Source organism: Marmota marmota, unplaced genomic scaffold, assembly GCF_001458135.2.
Source record: "Marmota marmota marmota unplaced genomic scaffold, marMar, whole genome shotgun sequence".
Classification (NCBI taxonomy): domain Eukaryota; kingdom Metazoa; phylum Chordata; class Mammalia; order Rodentia; family Sciuridae; genus Marmota; species Marmota marmota.
The window spans coordinates 21,353,285-21,373,246 of record NW_025999990.1 but is presented as its reverse complement, the minus strand read 5'-3'; the positions used below and the strand labels follow the sequence as shown (position 1 = coordinate 21,373,246).

Genomic DNA, 19,962 nt, shown 5'->3' with positions numbered 1-19,962 from the left:
AAATCCTAAGATCAGTTCAATGGATACAAAAATGAAAGTCCTTGAATACCTCCTCATGGAAGAAAAAAAGATTTAAACTAGAAAAAGAAACTTATCAAGCCTAACATAGAACATCCATGAAAAACCTCATTATACTTCATAGTTATCCTTCTGTTGTCACTAGGGTTGGAACACAGCCTTGTGCATGCTAGGCAAATTCCAACCACTAAGCTATAACCTCCACATGATAAGTCAACTTTTTGAACTCTTCTTCCCTATTACAGAATCTGAGACAAGAAAGTCTGCCCTTCTACTTTCATTCAATATTGTAATGAAGGTTCCAGTCAAAGCAATAAGAAATCAGTAAAAGTTGTAGTAAGAATTTATTCAACAAAATAGGATTTACATCACATATTCTAAAATATACTCATGCTTTCACTGAAAATAAAAAAAAAAAAGTCACAAATTTTGCTTGAAGAGGTTCTAGGGAATTACACAGATTTCACTAACAAAAAGAGAATGTGTCCTCTAAAGTAAGCCTATCTTTGAAACTCCAGAATGTCCCAAAGGCTTGGTTCTTATTAACTATTACCCTAACTCAGAGCAATCTCCACACAGTGCTCTCAGGCTAGGCCTCCAGAACACCAAGTTATTTTCTGACACACCCCAAGGGTGTCAGTGGAAGTTCAGGACCCCAACCATAGCTCATTCCCAGTCGCTGGAGCTAGAGGATGAATTAACATCAACCCAAAGTGAAAGCCATCCTATTTATCTGATGGCACAGTGGCTTGGATAAGTCCGTCCAAAAACCTCAGCAAGTTCACAGAGCACAAGAGTACCACATTTATAAACGGACAATGGCGGCACCTTATAAATGTACTTTAAAAAACAATATGGTTCCAAGATTTACATTTACAATTAAGTATATATGGACATAATTTCCTACTACAAGTATCATGGCCAAGTTGAAAATGTTGCCCAAAACAGAAAAACACGTGAGAGAAAACCATCATGAGCTCAATACAACTAAAAGAACCACATGACTTGGGGCTGGAGCTGTGGCTCAGCAGCACAGCACTTGCCTAGCATGTGGGAGGCCCTGGGTTCGATCCTCAGCACCACATAAAAATAAATAAATAAAATAAAACTATTATGTCCAACTACAACTAAAAAATAAATATTTTTTAAAAAAGAAGAAACACATGACTCACTATACATTTGTCTGGAATTCATTCCATTAAATCGTCACTCAAAAAGGTGTAACCAAAAAATTGCTGCTATATTGAACAGCACATAAAGGACTTTTTATTGCAATACAATCATCTACAAATATAATTGTGGGACACAATGCTTTTCTTAAAAGGAAAAGGCGCCTTTCATTGCCATTATGAGGATGGTGGTTCCTCAAAAAATTAAAAGTAAAATTACCATATGGCCCAGCAATTCTACTTCTGGGTATATACCCAAAAGAACTGAAAGCAAAATCTCAAAGAGACATTTGTGCATCCATGTTCAACAGCAGCATTACTGATGACAGCCAAAAAGTAGAAGCAACCCAGGTGCCTATCAACAGATGAATGAATAAACAAAGGTAATATATAAATACAATGGAATATTGTGCCTGCTTAAAAAGGTAAGAAACTGACAAAGACTACAACACAGATGAACCTTAAGGACACCATGTTAAGTGAAATAAACCACTCCTAATGAACCACATACTTATTATCCCACTTATATTAAATGTCTAAAATAGGCAGACTGAGAGACAGAAAGCAGATTAGCAGTTGCTTCACGCTGAGGGGGAAGGAGGAACAGAATGATAGCTGAAGTGTAGGTGGTTTCTTTGTGAAGTGATTAAAATTCTGAAGTTGACTATGGTGACAGCTATATATATCTGAATTTACTAAAAAACCCACTGCCTTGTACACTTTAAATAGGTGGACTCTCTGGTACATGAATTATCAAATAAAGTTGTTTTTAAAAACTATATGAAATTACAAAAGGGATTGCAATAAATGACAGAAATAAGCAATATCTGTGTCCTGCTCAACTTAAATTACTACTTCTAATTTTGTGTTTGATTGGAACATGGCCTTCTTAGTCACAGTTGTTTCTTCCAAGAGTAAAATTTAAGAATTATGAAAGGCAAACAAATTATGAGCCTGGCACACAGTAACAGTAAATTTTAGTTCTATTCATACTACTATGCCCTTAAGTGACACAGTCAAATCCAACAGCCTTCCTATTTTAGCCAATGTGCCATTATTTCATGATTAAAAACAAGATAAAAGCAAATAAAGAGCCAGTGCTCTTACCATTCCAACCTGGTCAATGGTCTCTTGAACTCGATCCAAAAGGATAGAAATTATCTCAGGATGAACAGCTGTAATGGCCCCCAAAAGCTCTCGACCAACCTTTGAAAAAGTCTCTCTGGTGGAGAGGGTGACATAAGATACCTAAAGGTAAATAGGAGGAGCAGAGTTAGCACTTTAAATAACAATTATCAATCAAAACACATTTCCATAGTTTTCTCAGATAAAACAAAGAATTCACATTGAGTCTCAGTTCACACCTTGTTCAAAAAGATGTCAGAAGGTTAGACAGCAAACTATCTACCAGAGGTTGGAACTCAGGAGGAGAGGGAATTCCTGAAAATGATAACATTTGTAACAATGACTTTAAGTACTGGATTCCTTTAAAAAGGAGAGTTGAGTCAGTCTCAGTGGTACTTACCTGTAGCCCTAGCTACTCAGAGGATGAAGCAAGAGAATCACTTGAACCCAGGAACTCAAGTCTAGAATGGGCAACACAGTGCGCTCTCGACCCATCTCATTAAAAATTTTAAAAAAAAAGTAGATGATCCCAAAGTTTGTCAGTAACAATGAAATAGTCCCTTATGTCAAAACTTACTTAAACTTGAGGAAATCACTAAAATGATAAAAATCAGAATGCATTTAATGGAAATACACAATCCCTCCTCCAAAATAAGATCCCTAAGATCCCTAACTGCAAAAGTTTTTAAAATATCAATGTTAAACTAACTCCTCTTTAACCACATCTTTCAAACTATATAATGAAATAGAAAGAATAAAAAAGAATAGAAAAATCTAAGAGTATATCACCGGAAAATTAATTGTTATTTCAATAATGCACACTAGGGTCAGAATATAATATAGAATGTAGTTTTTACTGTGACTCATGGTCAAAACACTGGAAAACACTACTCAAGAGAATAAATATATGTTAACAATAGATCCCGAGAATGTCATTTAATGTACGTGAAAATATATCTCTTCGAATTTTTTTAGACTATAAAGATAGGAATTCCAGATCCATTGGTTTTAACCTCATGCCTGGTTACAAGTGTAAATGTAGGAACAGCTGAACAGAGTTCTGGAAAGAACTTAAAATCATCCAGGTCTGCCATTCTCAAACTGGAATACTGGGGGATAATAAACTCAGACAATCTCCTCCAAATATAGTTTTACTTGAGTACACTTGAATACTTTGAAGAAAGTATGATTTTTTTATTTAAAGAGATACACAACAGCTTAAAGTACAGAATGCACATGGCTTTTTGGATATACACACATCTCCAGTGGAAATACTGGCAGCCAGTTGGGGTTAGTCCCTAGACTCTTAGGGAATCCAAGTTCACTCTCCTCCATCAGCAGGGATGGCTCAGAGAAAAAGTAAAGAATGCAAGGATCTCATCCCACTCTGTCATTTTGCAGATGAGGAAAATAAAGCCCAGAGTAGTAGTTTTCTTTTCTGATGTAAGATGGGTAATTAATAGTAGGGTCAAGCCAAAACTCAGGTTTTCTGATTCTAGGTTCAATATTCTTTCAACCCTCTCATTTAAATTGGCTTGGAAGCCAGGTTTCCATGTTACTGGCAGGGATGAAAAAAGGAGTCTGAGGAACAGTAAGGAAAACAGTACAAAAAACTACAAATGCCAGGCTGTGATAAATTGTCTACTCCTTATCAAAAGCCATGCATCAACTGTCAAGAGATAGTAGTGAAAAATGGCAGAGTATAATTCATGTTTTCAAAACTCTCTACAGCAAAAGGAAGCTCCTTTGGTTCTCTATCTCCTTCTGAGTGCAGACAATAGCTCAATAAGTCATATTTTTTAAAAAAGCAACACCAAGCCAGGCACAGTGGCACATACCTATAATTCCAGCAACTTGGAAGACTGAGGGAAGAGAATCCCAAATTCAAAACCAGCCTCAGCAACTTAGCAAGGCACTAAGCAACTTAGTTGAGACCCTGTCTCAAAATAAAAAATAAAACGGGCTAGGGATGTAGCTCAGTGCTTAAGCACCCCTGAATAAAATTCCCAGTACAAAAAAAAAAATCAACAAATAAACAACTCAAAAAAAATTTTGCTGATTTATAAAAATAAATATTCTAACCTCATATATCTCCAGAACAATAATTTTTATGAAGTCTTCATCCACGTTGGTTCTTCTGGCCTGAGCCATCTGAGCAAAGGTAGTCAGAAGACAAATCTCTTCCGAGCTATTCATAGAAGAAAGACACTTCTCAAAGTTCACAAAATGTTCTGGGTCTGCAAATTCATGTCAAGAAAATTAAAGTAGAGAGAGAAAAAAAAAATCATGTGGTTTAATTACTCTTCTAAAGAGAAAGAAAATATAAAATTAAAAGATATTTAAAAACTTTAAAGATACAAAAAGTCTTTCTTTGTTCTGAAATGGATTATACAGGTATCAGGAAAGAAGGCTGAACAAATGGCCCCCAAAATTCCAGCACACTAAGAGGAGGCATTTATCACCTCTAAGCCTCAGTTTCCTCATCTGTTTCAAAATACTACTTAAAAAATTAAATGACATGCTAGCAGTTAAGTGCTTTACAAACTATAAAGCACTACTACTGCCACTAGGTAAGTCACCTTCCAAAGCAATACTACATAGGCTGGGGCAGAGCTCAGTGGTAGAGTTCTTGCCCACCAAAGTGACACTGTCAACGTCACAGGCATGCTTGAAACTACTGGATAATGACCAATCACAAAAATGAAGATACTACTAATAAAATTAAGATTAAGAAACTACTCAGCATAAACATGAGATTACAAATAAAAGTGATGGGCTTATAAGTAAAAATTAAGGAGATATATTAGTTATAATCATAACTGAAATACCATAAATGTAATAAACAATACAGAATATGTTTGCTATTTCTGTGGATGCTATGTTACATCTTGTTGCTAGGAGGCAGTATTAACAACTTTGCAAGACATGATAGAAATGTCTAGATGCTGCCAAGGGAAAATTTACAGAGAAAAGGGAATAAAGCTCATTTAGGAAATATATTCCTCTGATGGAACTTTTCACAGTAAGAAGGCAAAAAGCCAACAATTCTCTTCACATATTTGCACATTTGAGAAATCAAAGGTAGTTCACCAAATTTCCTGCAGTTTCAAATAACTCCTTGGGGCACTTATCAAACCAATTTTCATTTCCTGTCCCCAAAACTAGATTTATAATGGAAATTACTATACAGAGTGTTCTCAGAATAATAAAAAATTAGAAATCATTTAAACTTAGAATGTTTGAAGGTACAAGGGAAAAGCGTTACATTTTTAAAGAATTCTATAAAAATAACAAATGGGTGAGAGAAATTGCTTTCTAATTGGCTTTTAAAACATTAACTTTAAGGAAAACAACATAAACACATTTCTATATTTATCATCAAATTTGCATATAATTCTACTAGTGGCCATAGTGTTGAGCACACTAGAAAGAAGGAAACAAAAAGAAGTTAAAATGAAACCAGCCAAGTTTTAGCAATTCCTGCTAAAAAGTCCACTAGTTAAAATGTTAAAATTAACAGTAAAAATATATTCTTTAGGAATTATCTGTGACTTGAGAATCACTTATAGCCATTAGGACAAATAAGAATTGGCTATAAAAAATAATTTCTGCTGGGTGTGGTAGCACACACCTGTAATCTCAGGACTTCAGGCTGAGGCAGGAGGAATGCCAAGTTTGAGGCCAGCCTTGACAATTTAGCAAGACCCTGTCTCAAAATAAAAAATTAGAAAAGAACAGGATATGCTCAGTTGTAAAGCACCCCTGGATTCAATCCCCAGTATCAAAAAAATAAATAAATAAGAATAAGAATTTATGATGTTTATTAATTATAAAACATAACAAAAAGGTAAAACAAAAAATCTTAGGCTTTCATAAACACAGTAAAAATCAAGTCTCTTAACAAAATTTGGGACATGAAAGATTAAGCAAATGAGAAGACGCAAAAATAGCAAATTAGAGCAGGAAGGCCAAGTGTAAAGACAATCTCAAAGTTAGAACCTGATATGGTAGAGGAAACTATTTTGCTGCATCACAGTAACTCTGTGCCAGGTGAAAAAGGCAGTAAGAGAGAAGATAACGTGCTACCAGAGCCTGAAGTCCAGAGAGACAACTGCCAGCACAGGACCTAAGCTCCTCGGGGAGGCCAGGCTGCTGCATGGCCTGGAATCACACACAGCATGGGCTGAATATCTGCCACGGTGTGTAGCACAGAGCCTGGACACAAGCAATGAAGCAGTGTCTTGAATTTCAAAATCAATCAGTACACAAAGTAAAATACTCTCTTAGTCCCAAGAGTTAGAAGGCAATGACAGAGAAGTGCAGGAAGTCGGGGAGCTGGCGCTGCCTCCCCAGGGGAGGCTGTACCTTGGAGCTGCCTCTTGCACTCAGCTGGCTGGAGGGCAGGGCAGAGCTGCTGCAGGTTCCCACACTCCACCTGGTGCATGAGGTAGAATAGCTTCCAGAGCATCTGAACTGACAGCGTCCCGAAGGGCATTTCAGACATAAACAGCCAAATGCCAAGTCTGTGTGTTTTAAAAAGAGCAGGAATAACTTTATATATTATTCAGTTTCACCACACTAAGAAAGTGGAAACAAACCCTCAGCATTCTCAGGGGAAAAAAAATAAAGAAAAAAGAAAAATTCTTAAATCATACTATCACAATTTTTCTAACATGGTCATAAACACCTCAATGATGCATAACAATAACAGCAAAACTCATCAAGCATTTAGTCTATGCCAGGTATTGTTCTAATGGCCATATCATACACTTGATATAGGTTATGTGATATATGATATACATACATATTTGAATATCACTTGCTCAAGTGCTTGGGACCAAAAGTGCTTCAGATTTTTAATTTTTTCAGATTTTGGAATATCTGCACATACATAATAAGATATATGGGGTATGAGAACCAAACCTAAATATGAAATTCATTTATGTTTCATATGTATCTTATACACATATCCCTAACGGTAATTTTACATGATATTTTTGGTGCATTTAACTTCATGAGGTCAACATGTCAGTGCTAAAAAGTTTCAGATTTGGGAGATTTTTTATTAGGGACACTCAATCTGCACATAACATCAACTCACTCCATCCTCACTAAAACCAGGGCAATAATTATTGGTGTTATCCCCAATTTACACAGGGGGTTCCAAAGGCACAGAGAGAATAACAAAAGCCTGAGCTGCATTTTGAATCAAAGATCTTTTTAAGACAAAGGTGACAGGCTGCTACCTAATGTGGATATGTGTGTTAGGTGGCATACAGTAACGCATGTACACACAGCAACATGGGCACTGGGTGAGAGGAATCAAAACCATTCATGGCTCCTCAGTGGTTACCAAATTAAGTTGAAACCTCTCACTTTCACATCCAGTGGCTTCTACAATATAGCTTGACCCATACTTCCAAATAGAGCCCTCTGCATTCAGAACATTAGAGCACTTAAACACACTGAAGAGCCACCACATCCAGCAACATTTCTAAATTTTAAAACCCTTAGAGTAAGACAACTTAAATAAAATTCAGTAAATACTTTGTAACGGGCACTAAGCACATACTATCTCTCACTATATTAGGTATGTAATGAAATTCCTTTAGGCGTAAAATTCTTGCCCTGCTTATGGATGCCCAAAAGTTCATGGATAGCAAAACAGAATTCAGATTTGAGTTATTTTAAGAGAGAAAGAAACCTAAAGCAGATATCATTTTGACCAACAGGGAATAAACTACAGGTAGGAACACTAAAGTCCAAGAATTTCTCCAAGATAAGAAATAGATGAAACAGACTAAGACATTGATCCATGTTAGTCACTGACTTTCTCTCTGCTCTTTCTTATTAGCCAGGAAGTTCCATAAAGTATCATGTCTTACCTTTTGGCTTTCAGCACATGTAGGACAGCTCTCAAAAACAGCTCATCAAATTCCACCTGTAGTTTTTCCAAGGAGTAGGGCTGCAAGGCTGATCCCAAGCCTCCATTGTGGCTCACATATTGTGCCCAATGGTCACTTACATAGCCAAGGGTCATCCTGAGCAGGAAGAAAGACAAGACCGTACCTTTCATTCACTCACTATCAGCATCCTCATAATACATTTGAAGGATTGTGCACATATTGATTGAGCACCTACTATCTTCCAATTCTGAAAGTAGCATAACGGGCAAAATGAAACCCCTATGCTCCAGGAGCCAACTCTAGTGGAAGGCAAACAGCCCACAAAATAAAGTGAAAGAGTCTATCACAAGGTTGAAAGTGGCACTGAGAAAAATAAAGAAGGAGAGGGAACAGGGTATGTCAGGAGATGGAGGGACGGCCAAGGGAAGGGGTAGCTGGGAGCTGAAGAGGCCTCACCGCGGAGGGCCATTCAGAAAACCATTCTGCAATTACAAAGTATGAGAGGAATCTGCAATCAACACAAAGAAAAGTAATCAGATGGAAAAACAAAAGAAGAACAATCACAACACCCTACAATAATAACACATGGAAATACTTGCATAATAATGTAAGGAGTGAACATTGATCTTATAACAGTAATAATAAGATCTTTCCTACAGTTATTAAGAGAATAAAATAAAAAGCCACAGTCCTGGCACATAGTAGACATGCAGTCATACGTTATATATGCGAGCTGAAGAACAAATTTTACTTATTGCCTTATTTATCAAGAAGGATCAGAAAATGAATGACTAGGTAGATTTCTAACAAAAACAAGTAAAGACAGGCTTTCAGCTTTTAAGAAATTACTCTCCAAGTCACCAGTCATCCCGCTTCCCACAGTCTCATTCTCCTTACTCTGGACCAAAGACTTGCTTCACATCTGAAAAATGAGCCCATACTTCAAAGGTATTCTGCAACCTTTACCTAAACTCATAGAGTTGATGATTACATATCTAAAGTAAGTGAACTAAAATTAATTTTGATTTGGAAACAAAAGGAGAAAAAGGGAGAAGTTTTGCAGCTTTATGGAGTTTTTTTTCTGGAGGGAAGTAGGTGGAAAAAATAATAGCCCATGTGGTGTGTGTGTGTTTGTGTGTGTGTGTGTGTACATATGTTTATACACACATGCGCACACACACACACACAATGTATAGGCACATACAAATATGAATAGATCAAGCAAATATTCTGACTGGGAACATTTATAAAATTCCCATCTGGTAGAGGGAATAAAAAATAATTCTTACTTTTGTAAGAACTAAGAGCTAAAATGTAAAATGCCCATCATCCCAACTATGCAGTACTTGTGTCTTACTAGAGTGAAAGCAAACAGATGCACAAATGCAGTATTACCTGATCATATAACCAATCCGCTTCACGAACTGCCTATAGCGTGCTCTGTTAAAGGTTTCTAACCCCACAGCCAGAAGTTCGACTAATGAGTTGGCAAAGGCGAAAATTTTCATCATCTCTTGAGGTCTTGTTGTTTCGGGTAAATAATCTCCTGGAAGTCAATCAGATAAAAGAAAAAATGGTAATTGGTATTTTAAAAAATGGTGAAGGATACAGGTCTAAATATTTTAATAAGAAAACAAAGCCAAGATGGGGAGGAATTAACAATCCCATCACTCTGGCTCCTATGTCAACACAAAATGGGCAACTCGAGACAAAATACAAAATTAAAAACAATTCATTAAACTGGGCAACATGTGAACTAGCCAGCCTTCTTGCATTTAAGCACTAAGTGGGAAATTACAAGCACAAGACAAGGGCAGTCTGGACTAGGCAGGCACAGGAAAATCTGTAAAATCAGGAGCCTATAAAAGAAGCAGGACTTGACATTTGAGCTTGCTACTACTATATTTTCTTTATGACAAAAGAAGTTAGTCTACCATTTGCTTTAAACCCAAGAAGATGTTGAAAGAGTTCATGGAATGGAAACTGTGAAAAAAGGATAACCAAGTCATCTTCATTAAGGAGAATCCAACTAGTCTCAGGATCTTCATCCTAGGAAAAAAAGATGCAAAGTCACATCAGTTAATTTGATCTGTGGTCTTGAGTTACAGAAGCTAAATTATGACAGGTCTCCATGGCACACATATAGTATGCTCCTGAATCCTCACAGACTTTTCTTCCAGGACAGAGAGTTACAGGCTCAATTTCACAGGTAGCCTGTAAATCTTCTGAAATTACAAGCATAATTTTATATGTATCTGGGTTATATCCATCCTCCAGAGGCTGAAAGAGCTCTCATTAAATTTTCATCCCAAAGAAGACCAAAAAGAATTCCTCCAGATAGGGACCTTACGGCATGGCTCAGTGCTTTGACAACATCAATTTAAGAACCGAGTAGTAGAGTTCAAATTATTTTAGCTACAATTCTCTTTCTCCCAAAATCAAGGTCTACAGCAATACTCACACACTTATGGGGAACAATTAACATTTGTTACAGATGACTTAAGTCGGCTGTCAATTAGTGCTACTGACAGCAGGATAAAAATAACAGTGCTCACACAGAGTAGGGGATATCTGAGCCTCCAAAACTGAGCCTCCAAAACTCCAACCTGTTTTTAAATAAAACTAGCTTGCCTCAAGTATTTCATTATAGTATCACAAAACAGACTAGTACAGTGTCCAAAATGGCTAACAAATAAGAGCCTCAGAAACTCTACATAGAACAGATCTCAACTCTGGCAGTATACAATAATCACCATGCAAGCTCTAAAACATCTGGATGTCTTAGTGTGGGTCTGAGCAAAGTTTACAAGTTGACTGTGATTCTAATACAGAGCTAGTATATAAAAACCACTGCTATGGATGATCCAGAGAGCCTTCCTCCCTACAGCCTTTTCTGATTAAACAAAACTTTCTCATAGACTCCACAAATTCCTGAATTCACTCAACATTTAGTGAGTTCTAACCAACTATTAATGCAGGGTCCTTAATCATTATCTGTCTCTGAGATTAAATTCAGGAAACCTATCAGAAAAGAAGACTACTCTTTTAAGAAAGAACACTCTAGAATAATATTAATATATACAATTATATATTATAAATATATATATGTGTGTGTGTGTGTGTGTGTGTGTATATATATATATATATATATATATATATATATATAAAATTTTTTTTCTACTCCACTCCTTAAAAGACTAATTTGTACCAGCTCCTGGGAAGCCTCTTGAAGAAGATTTTTCAGTCTCTAGCAAAGGTGTTTGTAACCATCTACATTACCTACCACTACCAGCTACAAGTTTCAGGAATCAAACAACTGTGAAGACGGTGGGGAGTCCCATTCTGAATGAGCACCTGAGGACATACACTCGCAATCCCCAGCTGCCATGGCTCTCATTCTGAGAATTGTACACTGTAGACCTGTCTCCCTCTAAAGACGGATTTAGTAAATCTGGTCAATGGACCTACTACGTAAGAACACCAAATCAGGATTCAGACCACAAAGAAGCACTAGAGCTGAAAATTAGCTGGAGTAAAAATTCCTCACACATACACTAAGGATGCATACAGCAGAATGAAAACTTAACAAGCATTATCTCAAGAAGCTGAATTTTGATCCTTAAAATCTCATCAAACATAGAAAACTAGTTTCTGCCCTTCGCATGAGAAGATCTGGATAGGCTGTCTATAATAAGTTAGAGTCTTAGCTCTTCATTATTCAGACTCAAGATTATCTGTAAGCAAAACTTCCCAACTCCAAGAACCAGTTACTATATACAAGAAAATTCTAACATGAATTTCACATAGTCTGGCTCTATTTCATTTCCAGGTTCCAGATCTTCCTATCCAAACAGAAGGATACTCTAGAGAAGAATGAAGGTACAGTACATGGGCTCAAAGCACTGGCTCTGGAGGCTCCATATTTAATGACCATTCAATCTGGGATGAGTTACTTTACCACATGCACCTCAGTTTCCCCATCTGTAAAATGAGGATCACAACAGTACTTACCTCACAGGGTTGTTGGGAGAATTAAATAATATGTGAAAAGTGCTTATTTCTAGCACAAAAGAATTCAAAAATGATGAATTAAAATAATGCAGACATGGTTACCTCTTCTCCTCCCTCATCCACGAGTGTCCAGGTCCCAGATGCAGGCCCTGAAGAGGATGACTTCCACTCACTGGGCTTCATGTGGCACATGAACTCTGCTCGATTTCTAGAGGACAATGGAAATTATTCCAATCACATAAACATAGAAAGCTCCACAAGTACATTCTGGATCATCTTTATACCCTAAAGAACTCTTGGCATTAACTTAATTTTTTTTAAATATTTTTAGTTATACATGGATGCAGTATCTTTATTTTGTTTATTTACTTTTATGTGGTGCTGAGGATCAAACCCAGTGCCTCACATATGGGAGACAAGCACTCTACCACTGAGCCACACCCCAGCAGCCTAACCTAATCTTCAAACAGTTTAAATTAGTCAATGAGAAATAAGACCTGCTGATAATCAAAGACACTGAAACCCACCAGGCAAAAGGGACACGCCTGTAATCCCAGCTACTAAGGAGGTCGGAGCAGGAAGACCACAAGTTCAAGGCCAGCCTCAACAACTTAGCAAGACCCTGTCTCAAAATAAAAATTTAAAAAGGAAAGGGGGTGTAGATCAATGGCAGGGCACTAGCCTAGGAGGCATGAAGTCCTGGATCCCATTCCCAGTACCACACACACACACAAAAAAAAAACTAAAACTTCACTGATTTTGGTAGAGACACCACAACCATTCTAAATTAGCAATGATGAGCAATTGCAGAAGAGCAGTTACAGCAGCATAACTCACAGTTCAGAAAGCCTGCTGCAGCACCTCCACTCAAACCAGGCTTAAAAGTGCTGCCAGGGAAATGCATGTCGGAAACATGCCTTACTGAACACAAAAGGGTAACACTCAGGTAACCTACAAACTTGTTTAGGGCCCAAAAGTACACAAAAATGCAGAAACACCTGTGTGCCAAAACATACTACCACATACAGAAGCAGCCCCCCATGTAGGCAGTGAGAGACAAAGTTGGGCTTCCCCAGGCTGCTGGCTGCATTTGAGGAGCAAGATTAACCAAAACTTTTCTTCTCCTCAGTCCCTTGTTCCTCTCTCTGCATATTCACTCAGTCCTCTTCAACGAAACCTTTCTCTCACAACTTGCAGCTCCACACCCCTAGTGCTGGCCTTTCAATAGGACAAGCTCCAGTCCTGGACTCCAGCCACCCACAGTATGAAGTACTTGTTCATATCCACCTGTACACATCAATGACCTCAAATTTTTGTCCCTAGAAACTAGCTCTGTTTCTGTATTTTCTGTTAGTGCTGCCTACACCCTCCCGGTCACCTGGACTTGGAAGTTGTTATGGCTAACTCATTCCTTCCCCACATTCTTTGTTTAATCAGCTAGTAAATTCTCTCCCAGGAAGATGCCCTTTAGGTTTCCCTCCTCTGTCACACTGCCATGACCCTGATGCAGACCTAGAGAGAGGTAGGCTTTCCAGGACTCAAGAGCAGGTAGTAGTAACACTGCTCAAGGCCACCTACACAAGGACACCTCCATGGTGGTGGGTTGAGTCCCAGAGCCAGATGTCTATAACCACCCAATTAAGCAGAAGCACATACTTTTCTTCTGACTCCTGTCCATCCTAATCTTCCTCAGATACAGCTCTTAGTCCTACTCAAAAATCCTCCTTGCTACAAAGGACAGACCACACTGAATCTAGATTCCTCAGTCTTAATTTCAAAGTCTTCTATCTTCCAACCTCCACCTCCAGCTATTTACCTTTAAAAAAAACTGTAGTTGCAGATGAACATCATGCCTTCATTTTATTTATTTTTTTATGCCATGCTAAGGATCAAACCCAGGGCCTCTCACATGCAAGGCAAGCACTCTGCCACTGAGCTACAGCCCCAGCCCCCCAGTTATTTACCTTTTATTATCTTCTCTTGCACATGCCTTCACCCCAGCCCAGCTGATCTGCCTGTCCTCTGTACAATCACAAGACCAGGGGCCTTTGCTCACAGTGTTCTCCTCACTTACAGATCTCCCAGTGAAAACCAACCTATTCTTTCAACTTAGCTCATCCACCATGGAACCCTCTTTGACTACTCCACTCAGCTCTAGTCTCAATGTTTCTGCTGCAGCAACCCAATTTGGCATTTATCTCTTGTGTGTGCCCCCCCACCCCCACACAAGATCTTCTTCTAAGGAATATATCATCTCTTTTAAAGTCTGTGGACCTTTCACAATGACACATACAAGAGAAAAACTCACTCAAAAGAAGAACCCAAAAAAGGTTAATAAGCAGTTAAAAGGGTCATTTTGGGGCCATGGGCATCAAACCCAAATAAAATCTGCAATGTTAAGTTCTAGGCTAACACTTCTCTTAGCAGTTCTTCTTTGCATCTGGACAGATAAGGAAGCCAGTCTTTTGACAGAAAGGAGCCTTTCAATTTCTACTTCACAAAGTTCTTCCACACTTACTTGACAGGAGACATCAGTAGGGCAAGCGACTGCATAAAATGAAAGACCCCTGATGGGTTATTCAACACTTTGATCTGAAATGGGAAAAGGAAAAAGCATACTGTAGAAAATCAATTCAAGTGTTCATAATCTTAGTTCACAAGCACTCTAACAATGAAGCTGCTGTCAAGAGAACAAAACTGAAACTGGCACCCAATCCACGAGAACAGACACAGCTCACGGGTTATGGCACCATCTCAGCTGTGCTCAGAGGAAAGAAGCTGAGCAGCTGAATCAAATAGCTGTAACAACATGGGATGTTGGAAGTTGTTAAGGCTGACCCATTCCTTCCCCACATTCTTTGTCACTATTCCAATCCAAAGAGACACAAAACAAATGCAAAAAAAAATCCTCCTTCTCTTTAAAAAGATTCAGACTTCTTGCCACTAGGAATACTTAAGGAAAGGAAATATAGACAAGTTGAACTTGCCATACATTTTGGCTCCTACCCATCTACCCATTTTATTGCAATGAGCAATAAAATGACCCAAAGGCAAGCAGCTGAGAGGAGAAAGTATAAACTGAACGTTTAACTCCTAAGTAAGTGAGGGTTGATTACACAAGCCTGAGATCTCTGCTAGTATGCTGGTGACTTCTGTTTGACCTGCACCAACTAGGATAGGGTGTGATATGGATTAATGCAAGAAGCTGCATGGAGTACAACAGAAAAGATAGTTCTGAAATGCTTTCTGCACAAGAGTTTTACAGAATTAACCACTACTGATGCTACCAAGCCAGGCTACAACTGAACTTTTGCAATTCCATCACAACTACATCAACTGTGGGTGACCCAAGAAGTTTTGGCATAATAACTCCTTCAAGTATATACTATTTTAAAATTTTTATTTTAAATATAAATAACTCTAAATAGCCTTTTAAAGCAGTTTCTTCAGGAAAAAAATGTCTAAGAAGACCCCTTCCCACTCCCTCAGCATCAGGAGGCATACATCATACCTGGATGAAAGGAACAGCCCACTTACTAACTCCAGCTGGGCATCGAAGAATATGGTTCAGGAGAAAGAGGTGATCTCCAGGACAGCCAACTTTTTGTAACACTGATACCTAAACAAGAAAGGACTCATGGCTTCACTAGTTTAAAAAAATTCATCTAGAGCTCTAGCAAAGTTATTCACCCAATGTTAAAGTACACGCAATCTTTTTTTTTTTAATATTTATTTTTTAGTTTTAGGTGGACACAATGTCTTTATTTTTTATTTTTATGTGGCGTTGAGGATCAAACCCAGCACTGCGTATGCCAGGCAAGCTCGTTACCGCTTGAGCCACATTCCCAGCCTCTAAGTACATGCAATCTTTAAAGAGTAGCCAGTCATAAGATAGACTATTGAGTGAGTTTCTCCCAGAGGCCAATGAATCTATAAGCACCATGATAAAAACATCCTAAGTAGTTTCCATGCAGTCTAATTTTTATTTTCTGGCAAATTAAAAATCACTAACATTCCTGGCCACATGTGAATTGATGTACGTCAAGTCATTTAATCTATTCTTAGTTGGTAATAGTTTCTCAAAACCAAATATATATGCTTGGAACATCACCTCAATTTCAAGAATTCTAGAATGAACCTAAAAAACCCATACACAAGGCAGCCAGCCCCATTGAAAAAGAGAATCAATTAACGAATACCCACTCCCTCTGTAATAAACCTAACATCATTCCTAAATGCTCCAAATCCTGATACACTTCTTTCTCTTGAAGGTTTTTTTTTTTTTTCCTCTTGAAGTTTTTTAAGCCACTTCAATGGTGCATACCTGAAACCCAGCTATTTAAGAGGCTGAAGCAGGAGGATCACAAGTTCAAGGCCAGCCTGGGCAACCTAGCAAGACCTTGTCTCAAAATAATAATAAAGGGCCAGATATGCAGCTCAACAGCACAGGACCCCTGGGTTCAATCCCCAGTACCAAAAAAAATAACAAGTTATTTAAGTATGACTTCAATTTTAAACATACAATGTCAAAAAGAATTAGCTACAGGGGACTGGGATTAGAACTCAGTTGGTAGAGTGCTTGCCTTGAATGCACAAGGCCCTGGGTTCAATTCCCAGCACCACAAAAAAAAATAATAATAATTTTATATATATATATATATATATATATATATATATACATACATACACACACATATATATATGAAAAAAATGCTCAATAATGCACTAGATAAATACTTATTACCACATTTATGAGAGAGAAAAAAATGCTCAATAATGCACTAGATAAATACTTATTACCACGTGTCATGATTAAAGAAAAGTTATTAGGGAAATAAAATAAAGATTGTTGTGTCTATTTCTGTTCCCTTACCAATTTCTGCAGCCAGAGAAGAATATCCTCATGGAACTGAGTATCTTCATTTACTCTCCTGGTGAACATGAATAAGACACTAATACACTCCTTCAACTGACACAGATCAGAAGGAACGCTGTCTATCTGTTTAGAAGCTATAAATTAAAGAGAGAATTAAATGAGTCCCACATGAATGGCATTTTATGGGAAGAAATTTTTGGTATCTTTGCTTAAAACAAACCAAACTATTTAAAATATTTGATTCAGATAAAAATCCAAAGAAAAAATTCTATCAAAATATCTTAATTTCATAAACCAGACTCAAAAAATCAAGGGTCAGTGTTCTCTCTCATATGTAAAAGCTAGAGCAAAGGGCAGGGGGCAAGAAATTAAGGGTAAAAAGCAGAACAGGAGTGGGGGTAGGCTGGATATCATAAAGATATAGGGAACACCTGTGGCATAGAAGGATTGAGAGGGAAGGAGGAGGAACAGGAGAGGAGGAAATGCTCAATAAAATCTGACAAAATTAAACTATGTGCATAGATAAACAGTGAATTCCACCTTTATGTATATCTATAAAGCACCAATTAAAATGAATTTTAAAAATGAATAAAAGGAAGACCAGTAGAGTAGAAGAAGGGGAATGAGAGAGAGAAAAGGGAAGCAGGGACACTGGGGACTGAAATAGGGTCAATTAAATTAAATTTGTCAAAATGAACCCACCTATATGGATAACTATAATGCACTAATAAAAGCAAAATGAAAAAAGATCTTAATTTCAGGGCTGGGGCTTCAGCTCAGTAGCAGAGCACTTGTCTAGGATGAGCAAGGCCCTGGGTTCAATCTCCACATCACCAAAAAAAGAAAAAAAAAAGATATTTAAAAATTTCTACTAAGTAGTTGAGTATTTCAAAGCAAAGGAAACTCAACTCTCCCAAAATGTATTAGTTCCTATTTAAAAACCAGCAGATCTCTGGCCTACCCCCAGCTCTTGGCATCCCAACAAAAACTACATAACTCAATAAGCATATTTAATGCTTAATATATCATATGGCTATGGCTAATTTTTTAAAACCTAACATAAGATGAAAAATTCAGAACATTATATATCCTCTGCTAAAAATTAAATAAAACAACCCAATAAACTGGACAAGCAAAAACAAAGTGGAAGAGACAGAATGAAAAAAGTATTAGTTTTAGAATCAAGCTCTATTTGGACTCCACTTGATAACAAGCACTAGATTAGAACCACAAGAGACATTACTGGTAGAGAGGGAGCTTTCTAGCCTCCCAGAGAAGCAGAGAAAGACAGCCATGGGGAAGGGAGGCCTAGCCCTGCTCCCAAGAAATATCATTAAGACAGGTCTCCATCCTACACCGGAGGCGGCAAGATAAAACTGCAAGTGCAAATGCCTCCTTGTTAAGACCAATCAGCACACAGTTCAACCAGGTTGTACTCCTCAGTTCTTTTTTCCATTTTAGAACCTAAGAAAGAGCGAGATCTCCAGTACTTACACACCTCGGCCTTGCTGGTGAACTGCTAAGGACCTCAGAACAGCTGAGCTATTGAGCAATGAGTAGATGTAAGACTCCACTTGCAACCTTGAGAGCACAGAAGTGTAAGAATGAAGGGCCAGGGTCTGGTGGAGGTGCTCACATTTGGCATCAAATAGCTTCTTCAGCTCCCCCAGTGCGTTTTCATTCATCTCTACTCTCTGGTAGCGATGATAGCCGGAAACTTTCACTTGATCTGCACAGATACCCTACCAGTGGGTTAAAGGGTAAAATATGAAAACTGTTACTCTGCATTCGAAGCAATCAGGCAGCAGGCAGAAGATACACAGGCTTCAGCACCATTTTCAAAGAGTTCATAATGGTGGTGCAGGTACAACGATACTGTGTAAAAAATAACACAAACAAATACACGACCATCTGTCAAAGAGTATAAAGCAATGACGAGTTCAGAGACGGACAGAGTAACCCTAAGAAGTCAGTGGGGAAAAGTGCAAGAAAACAATAGAGCCTGTCCCTAAGACTCTCACATGATCTTACCTTCTATTTAATGAACATTGAAGTCAATGTGATGTCCCCTTGACCTCAAACTCTCTCTGGATCTAGCCCCATTCTTCTTTGTGTTCAAAAGAAACCACCCTCCTTCTTCAATACTAACTCCTCCAGCTGTGTTCTTGTTTCTACCCTTTCTTTTTCAATATTTCCAAATGCTTCTCTCTCCACAGTCTCCTTCCTATCCTCAAAGAAAGTTACCCAAGTCTCCCAGTGAATGAGGGCTATGGAATGGGAAATCACCTGTTTCTCCCCTAGTACCTCCTCCTGCTTCCCTCCAAAGTCAAGCTTGTCAAGAGTGGAGTGGTCTTCTCTTCCTTGCCATCTCTCCAAGGTGACTATGAAATGGCTTTCTTATGGACACCTTGGACTCCAAAGGGTTACATCTAATGGACTTCCCTGTTCTCAGCTCCTCTCAAGCCTGATATTCTCCACCCATTGAATGTTCATGGGATTATGTCAAAGATCTCAAACTAATGGTCCATGGGCTGAATCTGACCTGGACACATGATTTGCCGTGGCTTAGACTGCATGTATGTGCATGTGTTTAGTCAAGTGCCAACACTGCCAATTAGGATCCTTCACACAAAAATGTGGGTTTCTAGCTTTTCTGGTAAAATCGTGAAGATGTGGCAATCTTGGACCATCACACTCTCATAGCTACAATCAACTAGAACTCCAGGACAGCTGCCCCCTTGAGACCAGGCACAAGCTTTCCCAGTAACCACTGTCCCACTCAGTCAGCTTCACTCCCACAGGTTATACATCTGTCCCTGTAGTATGTGACCTTGTGATCCCTGTATTATCAACACTC

General features: G+C 38.2%; 1 protein-coding gene across 1 annotated transcript in view; it reads right to left on the bottom strand.

The window, feature by feature from the left end:
* The window catches only part of Epg5 (ectopic P-granules 5 autophagy tethering factor), a 98,440-nt gene that overhangs the window by 63,810 nt on the left and 14,668 nt on the right, over positions 1–19,962 (bottom strand). Inside the window, exons 3-13 of the mRNA XM_048806289.1 lie at positions 18,604–18,847; positions 17,103–17,239; positions 15,741–15,848; positions 14,748–14,821; positions 12,332–12,437; positions 10,153–10,267; positions 9,614–9,764; positions 8,198–8,353; positions 6,678–6,835; positions 4,395–4,549; positions 2,295–2,435 (exon numbers count right to left, since the gene is read on the bottom strand). Coding sequence (XP_048662246.1) covers positions 2,295–2,435; positions 4,395–4,549; positions 6,678–6,835; positions 8,198–8,353; positions 9,614–9,764; positions 10,153–10,267; positions 12,332–12,437; positions 14,748–14,821; positions 15,741–15,848; positions 17,103–17,239; positions 18,604–18,847 — 1,545 coding nt within the window. The remainder of the gene's footprint in view (positions 1–2,294; positions 2,436–4,394; positions 4,550–6,677; positions 6,836–8,197; positions 8,354–9,613; positions 9,765–10,152; positions 10,268–12,331; positions 12,438–14,747; positions 14,822–15,740; positions 15,849–17,102; positions 17,240–18,603; positions 18,848–19,962) is intronic.